The following is a 21,372-nucleotide window of genomic DNA, read 5'->3' as shown; positions in this document are numbered from 1 at the left end:
ACTTTGATGTCCCCATGCATACCTCCGACCCACCCCCATCCTCCCACCCTGTCAGACTGTCATAGTAATGCTTGAATGTTTTCACTTATATACACTGTCAGCTAGCACATTTGCTTATTTCCGATCTGACGAAGAAGGGCAACCTTCGAAAGCTAATCAAGAAATGTATTAAGTTATGTCCAATAAAAAAGGTATCATCTTATCCATGTTTTATTTTGTTTGATTTCTATTGATGAAAATGAAAGGAGTTGGGCCTATACCCCTGAAGAGGCCTGAATGCTGGTAGGTGAAACAATGGCCTGGTAGGATCTAAAGTTAAGTAGTGGGGGTCCCCCCCTCCCAGCTCCATGTTAATTTCTATGCCCCCATGATTATAAAAGTTTTTGAACTGGAAACAGTTTTTATAGCTAGCACACTGTTCATATGTTTATATGATTAGAAAAGTCTGGAACTGGAATGAAGATTTAAATTATACTTATTAGAAATGCAAAGTGTGTGAAGGAATTAGAGCACTTGAAAGGTTAACACAAAAATGTCTCTGGGCGTTTTTATGACCAGTGAAAAATGTATATTTCAATGTCTATCTCTACAAAGGCTTTTGAGGTCTTTCCAGCTATATGTTATTCACAACGCGACACTAATTTTGGAGTGGTTTTTGAGGTCTGGGGTTTTTTTTTTTGCCCCATTAGCTTGCCATTGCTTTATTAAGGGAAACTTTATTTGCTATGTTAAGGGAAACTTTATTTGCTATGTTGATGAAGAAATATTTAAAATATCTGTCTGAAAGATTGATTTTATTTCATTGGTTCTCATGATATACTAGAACTGCTGTTTTTGCAGGGTTTTGTTTTTTTTCCTACCAGTTCTTCAAAAGGAATCATCTCATTTTGCGTGCCTAATAGATTTCCTCAACTACAGGACTTCAGTCTACAAATTTGTTTGCTGTTCTATGAGCTTATCTAATGGAGTATCTTGCAAGATAAATTATATTGTAAATGGCAAGCACTCTGTCACTTCATTTTGCTCTGGCAAAACATTCTTGAGTCCGTGAAATGTAAACTACTTGATTTTTCTCTTATGTTGTCAGCATCTGAGTTAACATCAATAGGCACTTCTCCTCTTAACAGGACTAAAAAAAATAAGTACCACATTTTAGGAAGGGGGAGGTTTTATGGCTGGTGGTGATACAGCGGCTACAGAAATCATAGTTGAAATAGTAGTGCTGCGTCTACTGAAGTCTTTCCTTCCAAAAAGAAGCAAATAATAGCACGTATGAAAAATATATTATAAGATGGTAGTTTATAGTAGACTACTTATACAATAAACTAGTGAAACCGAGCCCCTTTCGTCCACAATGAAATGGACCCTAGGAAGGCTCTCGTGTAAGTGTTTTTTTCTCTCTCCCCCTCCCCTCCATGTCCAGCGATTCTACTCTTCCCTGCCCTCCCATCAATGTCCTGCGATTTTCTCCTCTCCTTGATTCTCTCCTCCCCTCCATGTCCAGCGATTTGTACCTGAATGTTCTCTGGCTGGCTGGGTTCGTAACATCTCCTGACATCAGCTCGCCTCCAGCATTCCCTTCCCTCTCACTGTTCTGCCCTCCTTTTTACGCGATGGCGGGACAGTGAGAGGGAAGGGAATGCTGGAGGCTTGCTGACGTCGGGAGATGTTAACGAACCCAGCCAGCCAGAGAACGTTGGAGGTACAAATTATTATATAGGATGTGTTTGCATATTTAGGTCTGCAAGCCAGAGTTTGAGTTGTGTACTACAATCACAACTCATTATCCAATTAAATTTATAGATGTATTTCAGAAGCATGAAGCATGCCCAAAGTTGGACACACAACTTTGGGCACCGTATTTAGAATTCAGGGTTAATGGCCAGTTACTCCATGTTAACTGCCAGTGCAGAACCGTATGTAGGGGCTTTGCAGTGTTTTCGGTGCCCATGTACAACCGGGCATTATGTTCCTTTTATGGCATAGACAGTGTGGGCATGGAAGGCATTCGTAGTTAATGCACTGCACTTATCACATGCAAATTTCCTAATGCGGGACCACTAACCACCTCCTAAATAGGAGGCATTAAGTGCATTCGCGTAGGATGTTAAAACATACAACCTGCAACAAGTTACTGAGAGTGCCCCCAATAGGTGCTGCATTAAATTATCTATTTGGTAAAATGCATTAAACCACAGTAACTGCAGATTTTATCTGCAGATACTGTGGCTTAAAGGGCCCCTTCATAGCTGTCTAGATTCCAGGGCTATCTGAGACAGCAGACCTCATTTTGGATGTTCCCTCCCCACTATTTTTCCTTGCAGGAAAGCATTTGCTTGGTTTATGCCTATATATTAAGGGGTTTTAAATGGGACACTTGGAGAGCAGAATTTCAAAACATATACAGAATACGTTCATTTAAGCATAAGGGGTTAATCATTTGACATGAGTTTTTAAAGAGCTCTATAAACTACACTGTTGTGTGATTTGTGGCCCCATAACTTTTTAAAATTTAAGTGATGGTATGTTTATTAGTCACGGCTCCTTTATTTCTGATCTCGTAGATCATTTTCTATCACTTCTTGACCTGCATGTCAGTCAAATCATCCCTTTCTCCACTTGAACACTGTCCAGGTCAGTGAGAAATGGATTATGAATCTAGGCATCTAGATTTACCTTTTTTTTTTTTTTTTTTCTACCAGTATTTAGAAATTTAATTTTTTAGGATTATGAAATCAAAATCTCAGACCATCTACTTTTGAGAAATCTGTATAATTGCCCCTTTCCAGAGAATGCAACTTGAAATGCATTCAGCTTCTCCTGTCCATTTGATTCAGGGGTCCTATACAGGTGATTTCAAACGAGGAAAAAAATGTCTAAGCCAGGCTCAAGACAAAGTATTAATTCTCAACTTTTCCAGAAAGTTTGCTGCTTGCTTTTTTTTTTTTTTTTTTTTTTGATGAACATAACCTCCTGAAGTTCCATGACCAAGTGAAGGCATGACCAATGCGGACAACAAATGTGTGTGATACAGAAGAACATTATGATTTAAGCCAGCTTCCTAGCGGAAAGTTTGAAGAGGTGATTTGAGGTCCAGAATCTTGTTTACTGCTATACAGACCTATGAACTTGACACATCACATCTTGAAATCTTGGGACAGCATTTCCTGAGGGAGGCATGTGTGTCTGCAAGATACGGCAATTGAACTAAATTTGTTGTAATCCACCTTGAGGTTACTCCACAAATGTAGAGGAGCAGTATGAACAGTATTAAATATTAGTGGCAGTGATATAAGGAAGTTCTGACTTAGTTTCTGCCTGGATGTCCAGCCGCCACCTGAAACTGAACATGGCCAAGACCGAACTTCTTGTCTTCCCACCCAAACCCACTTCTCCTCTACCTCCACTCTCTGTCTCAGTTGATAACACCCTCATCGTCCCCGTCTCATCTGCCCGCAACCTCGGTGTCATCTTCGACTCCTCCCTCTCCTTCTCTGCGCACATCCTGCAGGCAGCCAAGACCTGTCGCTTCTTCCTCTATAACATTAGCAAAATCCGCCCTTTCCTCTCTGAGCACACCACCCGAACTCTCATCCACTCTTTCGTTACCTCTCGCCTTGACTACTGCAACCTACTCCTCACTGGTCTCCCACTTAGCCACCTATCCCCCCTTCAGTCCGTTCAGAATGCTGCACGTCTTATCTTCCACCTGAACCGATACACTCACATCACCCCTCTCCTCAAGTCACTTCATTGGCTTCCGATCAGGTACCGCATTCAATTCAAGCTTCTGCTACTAACCTACAAATATACTCGATCTACAGCCCCTCCTTACCTCTCAACCCTCATCTCCCCTTGCGTTCCTACCCGTAACCTCCGCTCTCAAGACAAATCCCTCCTTTCAGTACCCTTCTCCACCACCGCCAACTCCAAGCTCCGCCCTTTCTGCCTCGCCTCACCCCTCGCGTGGAACAAACTCCCCGAGCCCATACGTCAGGCCCCCTCCCTCCCCATCTTCAAATCTCTGCTTAAAGCCCACCTCTTCAATGTCGCCTTCGGCACCTAACATAGTAACATAGTAGATGACGGCAGAAAAAGACCTGCATGGTCCATCCAGTCTGCCCAACAAGACAACTCATGTGTGCTACTTTTTGTGTATACCCTACTTTGATTTGTACCTATGCTCTTCAGGGCACAGACCGTATAAGTCTGCCCAGCACTATCCCCGCCTCCCAACCACCAGCCCCACCTCCCAACCACCGGCTCTGGCACAGACCGTATAAGTCTGCCCAGCACTATCCCCGCCTCCCACCACCGGCTCTGGGGACAGGAGGCAACAGGTTAGAGATGCCGAGTAATTGTGTGTGGGTGTGGTAGGGGGGGGTGGGAAGGGAGAGCAAGCATCGAGGAAGGTGGTTTTAAAAAATGGTTTAATCTAAATCAAAAGGCACAATATAATAACCCTGAACACACAAAAAACACACTTCCTCAGATGTGTACCACTCAGTTAACAAAAAAAACAAAGTTTGTGTACTAAGCAACAGTCAACTGAACACCGCAGTACCAATTCCTTCAATGAAGAGTCTTCCTCCTCACCCACCATAAAGATCTCACTCGTAGTACTCTCCCCAATGAGAGCAAGGCTCATAAACCAGCTGTGTTCTGGCACATGCCACGCCCACCCACCCCCAATTCAAGTTTTTACTTCAGACAGACTAAGCTCTCTGGCTTTTTCTAAAGGGTGGGTGGGGAGGAGGGAAACTTCTTTACAAAAACATTGCCCACATCTTGTGGCCTGTGCCTGGACAAGGTGGAAATGCCACTCTCTGCTTCCCCAAGTGTTTCAGACGAGGAGATCCTTGAGCACCATGGGAAATGAGTAGTCTCTCACTTATCGACCACAAAGGTCAGTTCTGGCACCGACTTGCTGACCCTTCAAACATAAAACAGACCGGCCCCCACACAGTGGGAGCTCCAGGGATTGCTGTCTGAAAACATCACAAAATACATGAGCATGATGGTCCAGCAAAATTGACACTCCCTATTCTCCCTCTCCTTCACTGGGTAGGAGGTGGACTGAGCAGTGAAGTGTTAACTGCAACGAAGCCGAACAGAAAGGTCTTGTACTTTAAAAAAAAAAAAAAAAAATCTTGTCTCACATATTCAAAAATGATACAAATTTTGTTTTTAAAAACCCAGCTATAAAAGTGTAAAAAAAAAAATCAATAACAGCCTCTTGGTGGTGTTGGTTTTCATGCACATAAAAGTTAAAATGGGCTGGTACCGGATAACATGTACCACATTAAAAAAAAATAAAGATAAAGTTGTCCCTCGTGTCACTTAATATCTTCTATGGTCACATGACATCCACAAAGAACTCACTGGGGTTGCCCATGGCCATGTGGAAGGACTGGCGGCTGGCAGTTCCGGGGGCACTGATGCCAAGTCACGAACTGGGGGTGCACCAGGCGGCACTGAGGCAGCAGGGTTGGGGACCGTGGAGGTGGCAGGCGGTGGTGGCATGACCATCACCAACATAGGGTAGTAGGGTAGAGGCATCCCTGGGGGTCCGAAGGCATGCAGCGGGTGATGGGGGTGGTGGGAGCGGAGGCTGCTTGCCAGGCTGTGATGGCTTCGGGCGGGACCCTTGCTGGCTGGAGCTGAACGCTCACTGCCCGCCTGGTCCCGCCTTATGCTGCTGCGTGTGGAGTACTCAGATTCGCTGCCACTGCCGACTTGGAGTCGCCCGTTTTGTCATCCTTGTGCTTTCCGCCATGGCCGCTATCGCTGCGGTTCGAGCCACTGCTTCTGCTCCCAGCCCAGTATAGTACCTGTCAAAATCCCAAAAGAGTATCCTAAGAGTATCTTTAATCCATCTGGTCACAGTGGCCTTGGATGCTGCCTTTCCTTTCTGCAGCCCTCTGAAAAAAAGCAAACAACCTTTCCAACTGATGGAATTCCTTTGTCTGAGTCAAATAGACATGTAGTCATCCAGACAATGGAGACCAGTGCTCTTTGGAATCCCATAGACCTTCAAATACCAAGAAAGAAAAATGGTTTGATTGAGATGGAAAGGAGAAACTACCTTAGGAAGGAAGGACAATACCAAACTTGGCTGCCTTGTCACACAAGAAAACCAAACACAGCACCTACAACTCCAAAATCTTTTAAGTGGAGCAGATCACTACCAAGAAAACCACCTTCAGAGTAAGGTCCTTGAGCGAAGCTTGCCTGATAGGTTCAAAAGGCACTTGCATGAGAGCAGACAAGATTAAATCAAAATCCAAAGGGGGAACAATTGTCAAAACTGAGGTCTAAAATGTTACACTAAACTGAAGACAAGCGGCACAAGAGGATGAGGAGCTAGTGAGTGACTCTTCACTCTCTCCAGAAAACGTGCTCTCTCCCGGCAATAAAATCAGGCCCTTTAGAACCTTAACTAAACTAGGCAGGTTCCTGCCTTATACTAAATCTAAAGAACCAATCTTTGCTGTACAGCAAGGCTCTCTTGTTTATCGTGTATTGACTCATTCAAAGCACTCTGAATATAAGAGCATAATAGCCATACTGGGTCAAACCAATGGTTCATCTAGCCCAGTATCCTGCTTCCAACAGTTGCCAATCCAGGTTACCAGTACCTGTCAGAAACCCAAATGGTAGCATGGAATGTACCTAACCTCTACCCAGGAAATCTAGACTGCTCAACTTGACATTTCGTTCTTTAGATTGTAAGCTCATTTGAGCAGGGACCGTCCTTCTTTGTTTATTTTGTACAGCGCTACGTAACACTAGTAGCGCTGTAGAAATGTTAAGTAGTAGTAGTAGTTTCTGAGCATTATGGCAGCTCAGAAGTGCAAATCACTCAGCCTCTTGCTACAATCAATAAAGCCATGATTTGCGAGAGAACCTTTTTTACAAGATTCAACATATCCAGTGTCTTGTGGTGGTTATGAGCAGCTTATCAAAGAAAAAACAGCAGCTGACTGAACTGAGTTACATCAGTGATTAATCCACCTGCAATGCTGGTTTTCAATTCCCCTTTTCCTTGTTGAATATCTGAAGATGTCTTGCACATTATGTATGGAATTACACCACTTGAAGGTATCTTTGAGTTTCCTTCCCATGCGGGTTGCCATGCATGAGCTCAGCCATTTCTTGAATATGTAGCCTAATCAAGGTTTCTCTAGTGTATATGGCTTCTTGTTTTAGGAAGTCAGGTGGGTCACTTTATGGCACTTCAGAGCCTTTTTTGAGTTGGAGAAAATCCAAGCTTGAGTGAAATGAATCAAAATCAAGCTGCCCTCTGATTTTAAAATATCCAATTCATGTTCAATATTTGTGCATGACTATAAAAGTGTCTTCATTTTTTTATTTCATGTTAACAGATGCACAACAAGGTGAGGGAAGTGGGAAGTTTAACACCCCTTCAGCCTGGAAGAAGACAGGGTCTGTCCACTTCTTCCCATGGCTCAACTTCCACACACAGATCCCAAGCAGCCAGAGGAAACCCTACAGCCACTGCTTCCTCATTCCAGCGGGCTCCATCACTGGCAAGAACCAGCTGTTTTTCCTGGTTGCTCAGCTTCATGTGCTGCTTGTTGCTGTGCATAACACTTTAGTCCTCGCCTTAAGCTTATGGCCCCAGTGCTAGGCTCTGGCTTGTTACCATGTTCAGGTGCACATTTGAGAATCTCTCTGCAGGGCACAGTGCTTCCTCTTTCCACATTTCAATTTTATTTTGATATACTGCAAATAATAAATAAGTAGATTACAATAAAATAAGATAAATGGATAGGAGTGGAAAAGGGATGGAAGACATGAGGAGCATAAATTACAATCAATCATTATATGGAGTGGTAGGTTAAAAAGGGTTAAAATTAAAATTACTAAGGCGGAATATGAAAGGAGAGTGTGACGAGACATAACATCCAGTGAGAGCTGCAACCAACAAGTTTTTCCCATTAAGATGGCTGGATAGTAAAGGGGCGCAAAGAAAGGAGTAGGAAAGGTAGGCTCTTCCAAAAAAAACGGGGACTGCGTGTGTGGAGAATAAATTCTTTATTCAATCACAAACACTGTAACACACTCAATTCGGACTTGACATAGCTGTGTTTCGGTGAAAAAAAACACGCGTTCCATCAGGAGTCTATAAAAATGAGACATACAATCTTTTTTTTTTTTTTTTTAAACTAATAAAAACAAACATTGGTACAATAATGTGTGTGTGTATGTATGTGTATATATATATTTATTTATTTATTTATTGTTTGCATTTGTATCCCACATTTTCCCACCTCTTTGCGGGCTCAGTGTGGCTTACAATAAGATATGAATACAGAGAATACAGTTGATACCAATTGGTTATGGGTTACATTGTACAAGTTATGATAATCAAATTATATATTATATATATATATATATATATGAAAGAACGTATATATAACACATGAAAAATTTATATATGAAAGGAATCGTAACGTAAAACATGAAAATACCAAACATAAAATATATATATATGTGTGTGATATAGAAATTTAAACAACCATATGCGCTTAAAAATACATGAATGTACTCATGTAGCTGTACACGTGCATATTAAAAAGACAAATATATAAAGAGGGGATATATACTTGCATATGCCTATGTATACATATACATACATATATAGAAAAAGGTGTGGTATATAATTAAAAACTGAACATTACGGACTAATCAGGTCTATAGCAGAAAGCAAAACATAAATACTAAATAAGTAAACATATTATAAAAAGAAGAATTAAAAGTTGAAGAACTAGGACCATGGTGTCTGTATGAAATACAAGTAAATAAACCTACTGACCTTATGAGATACAGTGGATGATATAGTAGATGGTATATATTTGATCATCAATTCTATGATGGTAGTGGTATCAAATGTCGCCATCGTCCTATTCATAATGGCAAAAAGGAAGCTATGCAGTCCTCCACTTGCTGCCCTGCATAGCGGAGAGCAGCATCCAGTAAACACTATTCGATTAAGATTAGTGTAATCGGATAGCGTGTTTAAGTTGCAGTGTTCTATGCACAGATAACTATTTGTTTTGATATATTACAAAAGAACAAAAAATAAAAAAAACTTAGCACAATTACCACAGGCATTTAAAGTTTTGAGATCTGTGGCATCGGGGTTTTTTGCCTATGATGAAGAGAGGACCGTTTGGTCCACTATAGCTCCACGAGATCAAGTTCTGGTCTCGGAGCTCTTTGAGGCTTTCCCCCTGAATATTGAGCCATTTTGAACTGTGTGGAATTTGTTCATTTTGAGATTTTAAATGCTTATATTGGTCCAGTAGAAAAGTTATTGCAAGCTGAAAAACTGCTCCCAGCATCCTTTAGGACCAATAAATCTGCTAAATCTTCACACATTTCTATTTTGAGTGGTGTCCAAATATAACAAAAGAACAATTCTCAGTTTTTAGCTGAAAGTCAAGGGGAAAGTTCTATAAGTGGCACTCAAAAATTCGCATAAAGAACTATTCTAAAAAGGGTGCTCAGAATTGAGTGCCCTTTATATAGAATAGCAACTTGGAGCCAATTTTCATGCCTAAAGTTGAGCAGTAGTAGTTACCCCAGCTTAAACCTGGTGTAAATGCTGGCAGTCTTGTGGCATTTTTTGCGCAGTAATATTTGGAACACCCCGACACTCCCATGCCTCTCCCCTGACCACGTTCCCTTTTGATTTGTACGCTGTGGGATTTAGGCGCTCAATATTGTAGCATGCAGCCAAATGTGGGTGCAAGTCCAACTTGAGCTCAATAATTGTTGAGGCATATTCATTCGTACTTGACTGCTCTTAACTTAGTTGTGCGTGCATGCTGGACCTGTGCCAAACCTTTGGTGCGGTATATAGAACCCAGGGGTAAGTGTTTAATCTTTAAACACCATTCAGAAGTGGTATTCTTTTCTACCAATTTAACCTGGGCATCGCACAACACTTGCACCTTCTGCATTTTTGTTAGAGCTCGCTTCTAAAAACCAAAACCTTTCAGGTTTCACTTAACACGTCCATCGCTTTTTTTTTTTCTTTTTTGGTTAGAAACATTTTTCTCCGTGCTCTGTTTTTATATGGAGATGGGAGTATATCATTCAAGGACTTGTCCTGGGCTTATATCAATAAATTCACTCGCTGATGAAGACGTTAGGAGGTTAATGTGTTTACTGCCCACTACTGAGCAGAGGCCATGTGCTGTTAGGGCATGTTTCTTTTTTCCAGTAGAGTGGGGACCAGGAAATTCCTTGCTCAGTTCCATATACCCAAAAGACACGCTTATCTGCTCATCTGCTATAGGGGAGCTTTGTATGAAGCAAAGTTGTTATATAGGGAACCTTGAGGCTAAAATATGAAAACTTAGTGAAAGAATAAATGAATTCTGCAGATAACCTTTTACATAAATAGCATGGTATGTGCTGTTATGTGCTGTTTTGTGCTTGATTTGTTATACTAGATTATAATCTGCCTTGTGATGTTGTAGATTGAGAAGGTGGAATACAAGTTTTAAAAAATTGTTTTGCAAATGCGATTTATTTCCTGTACAAAGTGCAGAATTTTGCACATGCTTTTTGCATGTATGAAATTGAATTCAAATAGTTGTTACAATGCAAAATCCATGCAAAGCAGCTCATTTACTGTTAACGCATAGTAAAGTTCTTTACAAGGCCTAAATTTTAATTGCACTTCTGAAATGTTTGTTTTGTGAAATTTCTCATGATAGCAAAATACGTATAATTTTGCAAAGTTGTGTTGGTACTCATTTTTTTTTTTAGCCTTCTTGGTCTTCTATTTAAGAGGCCAAGGGGTTTGTTTACTAAAGCTTAGCTCAAGTCATCTGCAGCAGGGCCCATAGGGATAAAATGGGCCCTGCTGCAGATAACTCGAGCTAAGCTTTAGTAAACAGGGGGTAAGTTACTAACCTGCAGTAAGATAGCACTTTGTGCACTGTGGTACAGCAGAAAAACGCTGACGTGGGATTCCCTAATCTTGCCCTCTAGTACTAGTGTTGACACCATTGCTGTAGGGTTGAGGCTTCCATTTTGAGTTAAGCCACTACTGTGGCAGGAGCACCTTGGAAATTGCTACTGCCTCTCCCCATTAAGGAGACCCCCTTGGAGGTGCTGGGGAGAAGAATTTGAAAAGGGATCGTGGTGGGGGTACTTTTTTTTTTTTTTTTTTTTTTTTTTTGCCAAGCACTAGCCCCTTTTTGCTTTTGGTGTGGAAAGTCAAAAATTACCTAGCTTAGCAAATTATCCATTGTGTGTTGAGCTTCTTTGAATACATTTTGCATGTGAGGCATCTTAATTTTTTTTTAATGATCTTTGGGTAAGATTTTTCTTTTTATGGTGAAATAATGCACACTAAGTGGTGCATTTTGTGGGAAAGAAAGGATATGGGGTTTTAACTGTCTATGCAATGGCCAAAAAATAGGATGTACTAGGAGTGACTTTAACTTAATGTTGTGAATCAGCACCATCTGGTGTCCATTTGATGAATTGCTTTTTCTAGCTTTGCACTCCCATGCTTACAAATAAATGGTTATTTGTAAGAAAATGTAAAACAGTTGTTGTTTTGACGTTGAGCCAAAGACGCTCTTCTAATACAAGGTGAGAGGAACCTCTTACGTTCTGACATATGCATTTTGTTCCTATTACATGGTGGCTGTACAGCATTCTTCAAACTTTAGAAAAAAAGCCCATCACATAGAGGGCCAAAGAGTGTAAGACTTCCCTTGCCTGACCATTCCTCCTCATTATGCCACACTCCCTGTGCCTACATTTCAGAAGGATTTGTAATTTTAATTTGTCATTTTATTGTATAAAACAAAAATGTATATATCAGTTTGTAGGCATGTTTGATCCAGTTGGCATGTGTGACAAAACGGAGATTGCACAATTTCTTCTATAAGAGAAAGAAGGAAGCTAATGGCAAAAAAAAAAAAATTCTTGTTAGCAGGAGAGAGGCTTCTACAGTACACAAGAAAAAGCACTAATGGACCTTAAGTCTGGAACAATTGAGATTTCTTTATTGAATAGATGAGACATGGTCTACGCCTTCTTCAAGGGTTAGTATTGGCGAGTACGCGTGGAAGAAACACGATGAATAAAACAATGTTCTTAAAAACAACACTGCAAGTAAAATGTGATCTAAAAGCGCATATGCAGCGTATGTCTGCTCGACACGATAAACGAGTCCAACAAAAATATGGGCACCAGACATTAAATAATCCGTGTAGTTGGAGATGGGAGTTTTGCGCTTTAAGAGCTGATAGGTGTGTTCTGTATTGCTTCATTTTTTCACAAGAAACTTTAATTCGGTATACAGATATGGAAGGTATTTGGCCTGTAAGTAACTGTCCTAGATATGAATGATCCTTCCTTTTTTAATTTGGTTGAGCAGTGATTAGTATATTTGAGGGATATTTTTTGTTTTGTCTATCTTATTTATGTCTTGCAGAAGCTCATAGTGGTACTTTTTTCCCCTATACTTTTTGGTGCATGTGTATTAATCTTCTGCTTCTGTTAATGTGATCTCACTTGATCAAACAATGAATCTGGCAAATTTGCAGAAGCCACAGCTATACATGTTCTAGGCTTCTGCAGCTGGCATCATGATTGTTGCAGTGTCTGAGTATTGCCATGTCTTGAGTAAGTAGAACGGAAGTCTCGGCCATTGTACTGTGCTTTTCTTTAGGGTAATCTGTGTAGTGTGCAGTTTATGTATAGTGGGTTCTTAAACCTGATTGGCTGGGGTTTGAGGTGGGTGGTTTCTTCAGGAAGGAAGGAGATTTTGGCAGGAAATTGAGGCACGAAAGTCCATAGGTCACAACAGTTGTGTATGTTAGCACATCGAGCATGCTTATGTGTGTGTGTCTGGGGAAGAAGGGAAGATGGTACAAAACTGGATTGCTCTCTCTCTCAGGCCCATGTGCTTAGACATGACTGCTCTGAATTACTTATGGGCGAAAACTATTCCCTTACAACCATACTGCTGTCTTTGATGGCGAATGAAAGGCAGAAGTTAACAGTAAACATAATATTTCAACATTTTTGTTTTTTTATTTACAGCAGTCAACCTCATCTGAGGCTGGAAACCTTGAAGTTTCAGTATGTGAGCCAGAACCAGTGCCACCATCTTCAGCCACCTATGTAGACATCCCAGCATCAGAACCAGCACCTCCATCTTCCCCGGTAAATTAGTTACAGCTACAGTAGTCCTTAGTTTCGGTATTTATTGGTCTGTGCATAGATGATGGGGAACACAGTTGGCAGTACAGAAATGATGGGGCAGGAGTAGGGGTAGTGTGTGGGTTGTGCTTGGTTCCAATAGATTTGGTATTGTACTGACTAAAGAAGATACCAGATGGGGAAAACATGGCTATCCTGAAAACCTAACTGGCTAAGTGTGCCTTAAGGAGTGGAGGAGGAGTCAGACTTGTTGGTGGGGATTGGGAGGGAGAGGAGATAAGACAGGTTTTTACCCAATAGTAATTTGGGTCTCGGCTGATAATCAGTACCAGGACACGAAGTTAGTGCAGTCCTATCTGGGTTGCCTAGCTATGTGGATACTGGCATTGAATATTGCTGGCACCTGCATAACTCCCAGCTCCATTCCACTCCACTTCTGGACCACCTGATTTTGAGATGGCCAATTTGTGCTGATTATTCTGCAGCATTGCTTGGTTAAGTAGGCTAGCCTACTCAGCCTGGTTAAACCCTTTGAATATCCGTCCTGAAAAACTGTAAGAGTTTGTTCTAGCTGCATGCTAAGGTTTTTATTTTAAAATTGGTCATTGAATTAACAATTTTGCGGTTTATTCTGAAGGTAGAATAGTGTTCAAAATTCTAAATCTATTAAAAAAAAATTTTTTTAATGTATGAACTTTTACTATATTGACATTGAAACATCCAACAAACAAAAAAGTGATAAAATCTGAAATTACAGTAGATTTTATAGCTATAAAAAACATAAAGGATATTCAGGGGCTTATATTTGAAAACAATATTTTCCAGACTACCTTATATCCAGAAAAGCATACAACTGAGCTGGGTCAAAAAAAACATTCATGTTTAAACTTAACTGAAAATCTTTTTTCCTGCTTAGTTTTGTCATGGAGCTAACAGATGATGGTGATCAGTAAAAGCAGAATCCCAGTTCAGTACTGGCTAACACTATCCTAATACATTGAAAACATGAATATAATCTGGACCAATGAAGGGAGTAAAAGAACCAAGAATTGAAATTGAAAATTTATTTCTATCCCTCCACCATGGTGGGGTACAAAGAAACATACATACGTAATTAATAAAAACAAGACAGACATATAAAATACAAAAAAATAACACTACACAGTTCCAACAAGTTCAGTACTTGTCCAGCATTTTACATTTGTTAAGGTTGTGGGAGTACCTTTTCATGTTCTCTGCAGGCTTTTAGTATTCCACTTTTTACATCACTGAAGCTGACCAGATGCACGCTGGGTGGATAGAGGGATATTTGTACTTTCATACTATCAGACTTTCTGGTTGTTGTCTAATGTCAAATGTCTCTGCTGTGCCACTTTAAGGAACTCATTGTGGAGCATAGGTTCCTTCTGAAGAGAGGCCATGTGAGTCACCATGAAAGGAACACAGGATTGTGGCCATATCCTAGTTCCCAAAAATCTACAGGCAAAGCACCTTTTCTGAAACTGGATTTTACCTTTGATATGTGTGTAATTGTGCATAGAGTAGTGAAATGAATCTTGCTGGCCAGGGGAAGAATAGGTATATGATTGGCATCATGAGGTCATAAGATACATTTACTATTCTAACAGCTTTTTGCACCAAAGTGAATAATGAGCCAGCTGTGATGTAATATTATGTTAGTGTAAACATAATTTGAGATCTGGATAAATCCTAAAATGCTTCTGACTGACTTAAGCAGGAAAGAGTACCCAAGAGTACTGTAATTGTTCTCATATTTGAGCTTTAGAACTTACTCTTCAGGTTGTACCTCCCTCCCTACCAGTGAAATATAAACAGAAGGAACCCATAAAATGAAAACGAGGGAAAGGGGTGGAGGTTGGTACTTAGAGGGACACTTAAGTTTGGGAAGCCCTGACCTTGCCCTTACCTTAATTACCCTGTGGCCAGTATATATGCATACATGTTTGCCTCCTTGTGGAGTAGCCTAGTGGTTAGTGCAGTGGACTTTGATCCTGGGGAACTGGGTTCGATTCCCACTGCAGCTCCTTGTGACTCTGGGCAAGTCACTTAACCCTCCATTGCCCCAGGTACAGAATAAGTAACTGAATATATGTAAACCGCTTTGAATGTAGTTGCAAAATACCACAGAAAGGCAGTATATCAAGTCCCATTTCCCTTTCCCTTCCCTTGTTCCCTGTGGCATTCCTTGAAAACTGGACTGATGCTGGAATCATTGGGACAGGCTTGGGAGCCCTGCTTTTAAGTATTTTGCCAGAAATTCAAAATTTGGTAAATGCTGGAAAAAAATTTTTAAACTTTGGCTTTGGTTACAAGTTCCTCTTTCACTGAAGTGGTTTGTCATAGCCCAAAGACAAATAACTACTTTTTGACAGAACTAATTTAGCAGGAAAGGTAAATGACTTGTGGTGAATCATATATTAGTCACTGTAGAACGTACTGCCTCTTACATTTTTCCCCTTTCCTTGTAACACTTGAAAGTAATTTTATAACAAAATACCTAGGATAAGAGGGTTAAGAAGGTGCCTACTAAATTCTAAATATTAATATAAGTGGCAGGAGCAGACATTCACACAAGCCCTAAAGCCAGTGTGTCTGTGCCTGTATTTGTCTTGTATGTAAATTATATTTTATAATCTGTGTGTATACTTTATTTAAACTTTTGTATCTCACATTAAGTATCACCAGATATGTGGCGTAGAAGTTGCATGAATAATACGCTTGTATGCTCCTCCCCCTCTGCACGCTCACTAGCCACTAGCAAAGTACACACCATATCACATTGCATACTTTTCAAATAGTTGGTAAGGGGTCAGTTGCATGTTATGTTGCCACATCGCATGTGTAAATGATTAAAATACCCAAAAATGAGCATGTACTCTACTGCTTAAATTACATCCCCCTTATCGAAGTATACATTCCCCTCCCCCTATCGAAGTACTCTTGTTGATGTATATCCAGAGGAAGGAGCATTTGTGTGCTTCCTGCACTGAATTCGTGCTAAAGATGGCATTTCTTTTTATTCTCTGGTATTTACTTATGTAAGCTTTTTAAATGTATGTTTTAACATTTTATTTTTTTTTGTGTGTGTCTTATTATATTAAAGTCCATGGCCTAAAACTAATCTGACTGAACACTTCTGTTTTAGCAATCTGATTGTGAAGCTATATTCAGCCCTGATTCCAGTCTCTCTGAGCCAGCTTCAGACACACAGACGTGGCCATATTCCAACCCAGATCCTGTCCCTCAGAAATCCCTTGAACTGGTACCTGCCTCTTGTTGCATGTTTAAATGCATTGGCTTGCATTTGCCTACCATCCATCTGCCTTGCTGGTGTATTGCAGGCTTTCCACCTTGGCTAATTATGGCTTAATTTTGAAAAGACAGGGAAATTGGTGCTTGATGATATTTGCTCAGCTGCATAATTCCTTTTTTTTCCTTTCTAACCTTTTTTTTGTCATTTCTCATCTTTGTTTGCATATTGCATTGCAATGTTTATTTCTGCTAGATATTCCTCATTCTGTTGACATTTGTGCTGTGTGATGGGGAGGGGGTGAGAAATCTCAACATCATGTGTGACTCGCATGCTTAAAGCAGTGGACTGGCCCCATAGGAGCCGACTCTGTGGGTGATTGAGCACCCCCAATATTGAAAAAATTCCTTGTATGTGTCTAGGAAGAGATTTCCATTGAGCTTAGCACCCCCAATAATTTTGAAAAGTTGGCTCCTATGACTGCCCCCCCCCCCTTTTTACATAAGTAATGCCATACTGGGAAAGGACCAAGGTTCCATCGAGCCCAGCATCCTGTCCACGACAGCGGCCAATCCAGGCCAAGGGCACCTGGCAAGCTTCCCAAACGTACAATCATTCTATACATGTTATTCCTGGAATTTTGGATTTTCCAAGTCCGTTTAGTAGCGGTTTATGGACTTGTCCTTTAGGAAACCGTCCAACCCCTTTTTAAACTCTGCTAAGCTAACCGCCTTCACCACTTTCTCCGGCAACGAATTCCAGAGTTTAATTACACGTTGGGTGAAGAAAAATTTTCTCCGATTTGTTTTAAATTTACTACACTGTAGTTTCATCGCATGCCCCCTAGTCCTAGTATTTTTGGAAAGCGTGAACAGACGCTTCACATCCACCTGTTCCACTCCACTCATTATTTATATACCTCTATCATGTCTCCCCTCAGCCGTCTCTTCTCCAAGCTGTATAGCCCTAGCCTCCTTAGTCTTTCTTCATAGGGAAGTCGTCCCATCCCCGCTATCATTTTAGTCGCCCTTCGCTGCACCTTTTCCAATTCTACTATATCTTTCTTGAGATGCGGCGACCAGAATTGAACACAATACTCAAGGTGCGGTCGCACCATGGAGCGATACAACGGCATTATAACATCCTCACACCTGTTTTCCATACCTTTCCTAATAATACCCAACATTCTATTCGCTTTCTTAGCCGCAGCAGCACACTGAGCAGAAGGTTTCAGTGTGTTATCGACGACGACACCCAGATCCCTTTCTTGGTCCGTAACTCCTAACGTGGAACCTTGCATGACGTAGCTATAATTCGGGTTCTTTTTTCCCACATGCATCACCTTGCACTTGCTCACATTAAACATCTGCCATTTAGCCGCCCAGTCTCCCAGTCTCGTAAGGTCCTCTTGTAATTTTCACAATCCTGTCGCGATTTAACGACTTTGAATAACTTTGTGTCATCAGCAAATTTAATTACCTCGCTAGTTACTCCCATCTCTAAATCATTTATAAATATATTAAAAAGCAGCGGTCCTAGCACAGACCCCTGAGGAACCCCACTAACTACCCTTCTCCATTGTGAATACTGCCCATTTAACCCCACTCTCTGTTTCCTATCCTTCAGCCAGTTTTTAATCCACAATAGGACATTTCCTCCTATCCCATGACCCTCCAATTTCCTCTGTAGCCTTTCATGAGGTACCTTGTCAAACGCCTTTTGAAAATCCAGATACACAATATCAACCGACTCCCCTTTGTCCACATGTTTGTTCACTCCTTCAAAGAATTGAAGTAAATTGGTCAGGCAAGATTTCCCCACACAAAAGCCATGCTGACTCGGTCTGGGATAGGGTGATCAATCCTGGTTTTGCCCCCATGCTATTCATGGGGTTCTAGTTCTGACTGTCCCTCCCTCGACTAAGAAATTGATGGCTTCAAATCCCTATGTGAACACTACTTTGATACTGGGTCTCATGAAATTCATAGATTTGTGGTGCAAGGGTTTGAGCAAGGCCTATTGCCAGGATGGGTGTAGCACCTCCAATTAGTAGAGTGTAAACAGCACCTCATAGACTGAAGCTTTCTTTGATCAGATTCATTGTTGATTAGTTTAAAGGGAGTGTCAGTTTTTTCTATTTGCTGCCACTTTGTTCAAGGAATTAGTTGCATCCCTCTTTGTACAATGCATAACACACACTGCATAGAGATCAGCATATTACTAGGCTCATGTTAAGGTGGTAACATGACAGGAGGCTCACATGCATAAAGAATACTGCCCTTCTATTTTGTCATGTATCAGGACATTTAAACTATTTGGATTTATTTTACCGCCTTTTTGAAGGAATTCACTCAAGGCTTTGTATAGTAAGAATAGATCAAACATGAACAATAGGCAATTAGAGCAGTAAAAATATTCGAACAATACAAAGTATGGCATGGTATACTACTTGCAATGACGACACAATATGTACTAGAACATTAAAATTGGTAGTGAGGGGTAAGGCAAAGTTGTAGCATATAGATGAGTAAGAAAGTAGGAAGAATTAGAAAGTAAGGTGACTGATTTGAAGAAAGTTGCACGTGAGGTCAGAGAGATGGTTAAATATCATCTCAGCTAGGGTAGGAGTGGATAAACATGTCCTTCTGCAGTATGTGGAGCCCGAGTCAATCCTTGTGTGAGTGAGACTAACAAGTTAGTTCTTCCATTAAAGGCTTGGTTGAAGAGCCAAGCTTTCACCTGCTTCCTGAAGTAGAGGTAGTCTTGTGTTAAGCAGAGCCTTTCACGCAATGTTATCTCTACTTTGTTATATTAATGCACTTTTGTGTTTTTTATTGCTAGGCCATAATGCTACGTTATTTTTGCTTTCTCTGGGCACAGTGATTGTGTGTCAGCCAGTCACTTAGCAGTAAGGGGTTAATGAGTATGGAAACGCTTGTTTTAAAATATGTATTCTTGAAGTGGGGGTGCTAGTGCGATTCCAGATATCGGTATAGGCACTTGTTCAGTCAACAAACAAGTTGAAACATATGCTTCTATCATAAGCAAGGAATGCACATTTCCCAATCATATTGAAGGTACTTTATAAAGAGGTGCTTATTTTAAGTCCACTTCTATAAAGACAAGTAGCTGCCCATTTGTCTTTATGCTAGTGGCAGAAATGGTACCTACATTGCAGGTGCACAGGTTTACACCTCTTCTTGCGCAGGTGCAAGTGTCCATCCCCAGATTTACGTATGTGCATACATTAGTATGTATTATCTGTTATACTTGCAAGCACCATACTTGTGGTCCACCCAAACTCCACCCCTGTACACACCTACCAGAAAAGCCTGTGCTGTCATGACATCAGATGTATTATGTCATTACATGTATTCTTATGCTGGAAGCCATTTATGCATGTGTATGGCTACAAATGAATGGAAATAAAATCCTCCCCCCCCCCCCCCCCTTGTGTTCTGTGCACAGTTCTGCTTGCTTTTGGCATCCCAGTACATCTGTTGGGGAGCCCTTCCCTTGATTTGGGCTGAAATTTGGCAGTGCCAGTGGAACCTTGAGAAGCTTTCTTAAGCCAAATTTTATCCATGGGTAGGGCCCCTGTCACCTGTGTACATTTAGCCCTGTGTACATTCGGTCATGACAAGAGCAATAAGTTCTTGTCCCCATGAAATACCACTAAAATCTTGTTGCAGATGGGTGGTGATATGAGTTGAGAGTGCAAGGGTTGGTCAGATATAGCACATGATCTTGAAAAGTTTCACTTACACTATTGTGTGAAATCTTGCTGTCCAAGTTTTCATATAGCACATCTGGTTGGTTTCTCCTTCCACTTGACAAAAATCCTGGCTGTCTTAGAAGTGCGGTCAGCCATTCTGCTCGTTGCTGTTAGTTGATTTATAACATTTTTCAGAAGAGTCGCTGCTTCAACGTTGCATGGGCCATGTGTTTTTACTACAGACCTGATCATGGCTTAAGGGTTGCATGACGCTAGTCCCACAGATTGATGGGATGGACGCTCATGGTGGCCTCCATTATTTCAGAACCACCTACAGTCTTGTCAGGGCATCAGTGTCTACATTGTCCTTCTGAGGCTTCCTACAACTTCTTTATTCCTGTAGAATGTCAGCAGTGTGTTCCTTAGTGAGTTAGCAAAGGATTAAAACTTCTAAATGGAGAGGGATCATGGCAGTTCAGCTCTCAATAATGGTCACTTTAAGCTTCGGCCACGTTTTACTTGGCAGTTACTTTTGGAGTGTTCTCGTGTTCAGGCACGTTGCGAGCCCAGGTTCATCTTTACCCTGACAGAGCATCTTTATTTTTTAGCTGAATGGTTCCTCTTAAACCACTGTGACCTTGCTTAGCAACTGAGAGCAACACGGAAAAAGGAGCAGGGTCAATCTAGAACCAATGAGATGGTGGTTTTTCAAAGCTATTTTTATGGTTAAAAGTAGTAATTTAATCTTAGGTGTGACTTTTTAGAAAGCTTCTACTTGATATGCAGTTAAAGGCATATATAGGTTGTACACATTCACATACTTTTTACCTATTTTTTTGACGTTTGTTCGGAGGAAGGAGTTTTCATTGATGCGTGTATTTTCAAAAAGTCAAAAGTAGACATGAATTGTAACCCATAAAGTGAATACCCAAAAACGCAGGTATAAAATCCAAGCACATAGTTTGTGGGATAATATTCAAAAGCAGAACACACACCCTTTTGTTCAGCAAAGCCTGGAGCAACACACATACATTTGTACCCATGTGCACAGTTATAAAATTATCCCTAAAATATTTTCCCCATGAGATCTTGAGTTTTAATTCTTCAGTCTGCAGGAAGTAATATTTATTAGTAAGTGCCTATGTTTTTTATTTATTTATTTTTTTTG

At 40.8% G+C, this 21,372-nt stretch overlaps 1 protein-coding gene and 1 long non-coding RNA gene across 5 annotated transcripts in view; one reads left to right on the top strand and one right to left on the bottom strand.

Annotated features, from left to right (window-relative positions):
- Positions 1-21,372, top strand: part of GYG2 (glycogenin 2) — a 99,904-nt gene that overhangs the window by 78,124 nt on the left and 408 nt on the right. For 2 of the 4 annotated variants that reach the window (XM_030202081.1, XM_030202080.1), the window contains exons 8-10: positions 7,386-7,550; positions 13,099-13,221; positions 16,385-16,501. In XM_030202081.1, the coding sequence (XP_030057941.1) occupies positions 7,386-7,550; positions 13,099-13,221; positions 16,385-16,501 (405 nt within the window). The remainder of the gene's footprint in view (positions 1-7,385; positions 7,551-13,098; positions 13,222-16,384; positions 16,502-21,372) is intronic. The other 2 variants (XM_030202082.1, XM_030202083.1) reach the window with 2 other exon arrangements.
- LOC115469439 lies at positions 4,414-5,173 on the bottom strand. Its single transcript, XR_003942007.1, has 2 exons — positions 4,892-5,173; positions 4,414-4,858 (listed from the first exon to the last, which is right to left on the bottom strand). It is a non-coding gene; the product is annotated as an uncharacterized LOC115469439 (long non-coding RNA).

The sequence above is a fragment of the Microcaecilia unicolor genome, chromosome 4 (assembly GCF_901765095.1).
Source record: "Microcaecilia unicolor chromosome 4, aMicUni1.1, whole genome shotgun sequence".
Taxonomy (NCBI): domain Eukaryota; kingdom Metazoa; phylum Chordata; class Amphibia; order Gymnophiona; family Siphonopidae; genus Microcaecilia; species Microcaecilia unicolor.
This window is presented reverse-complemented; position numbering and strand designations above follow the sequence as displayed.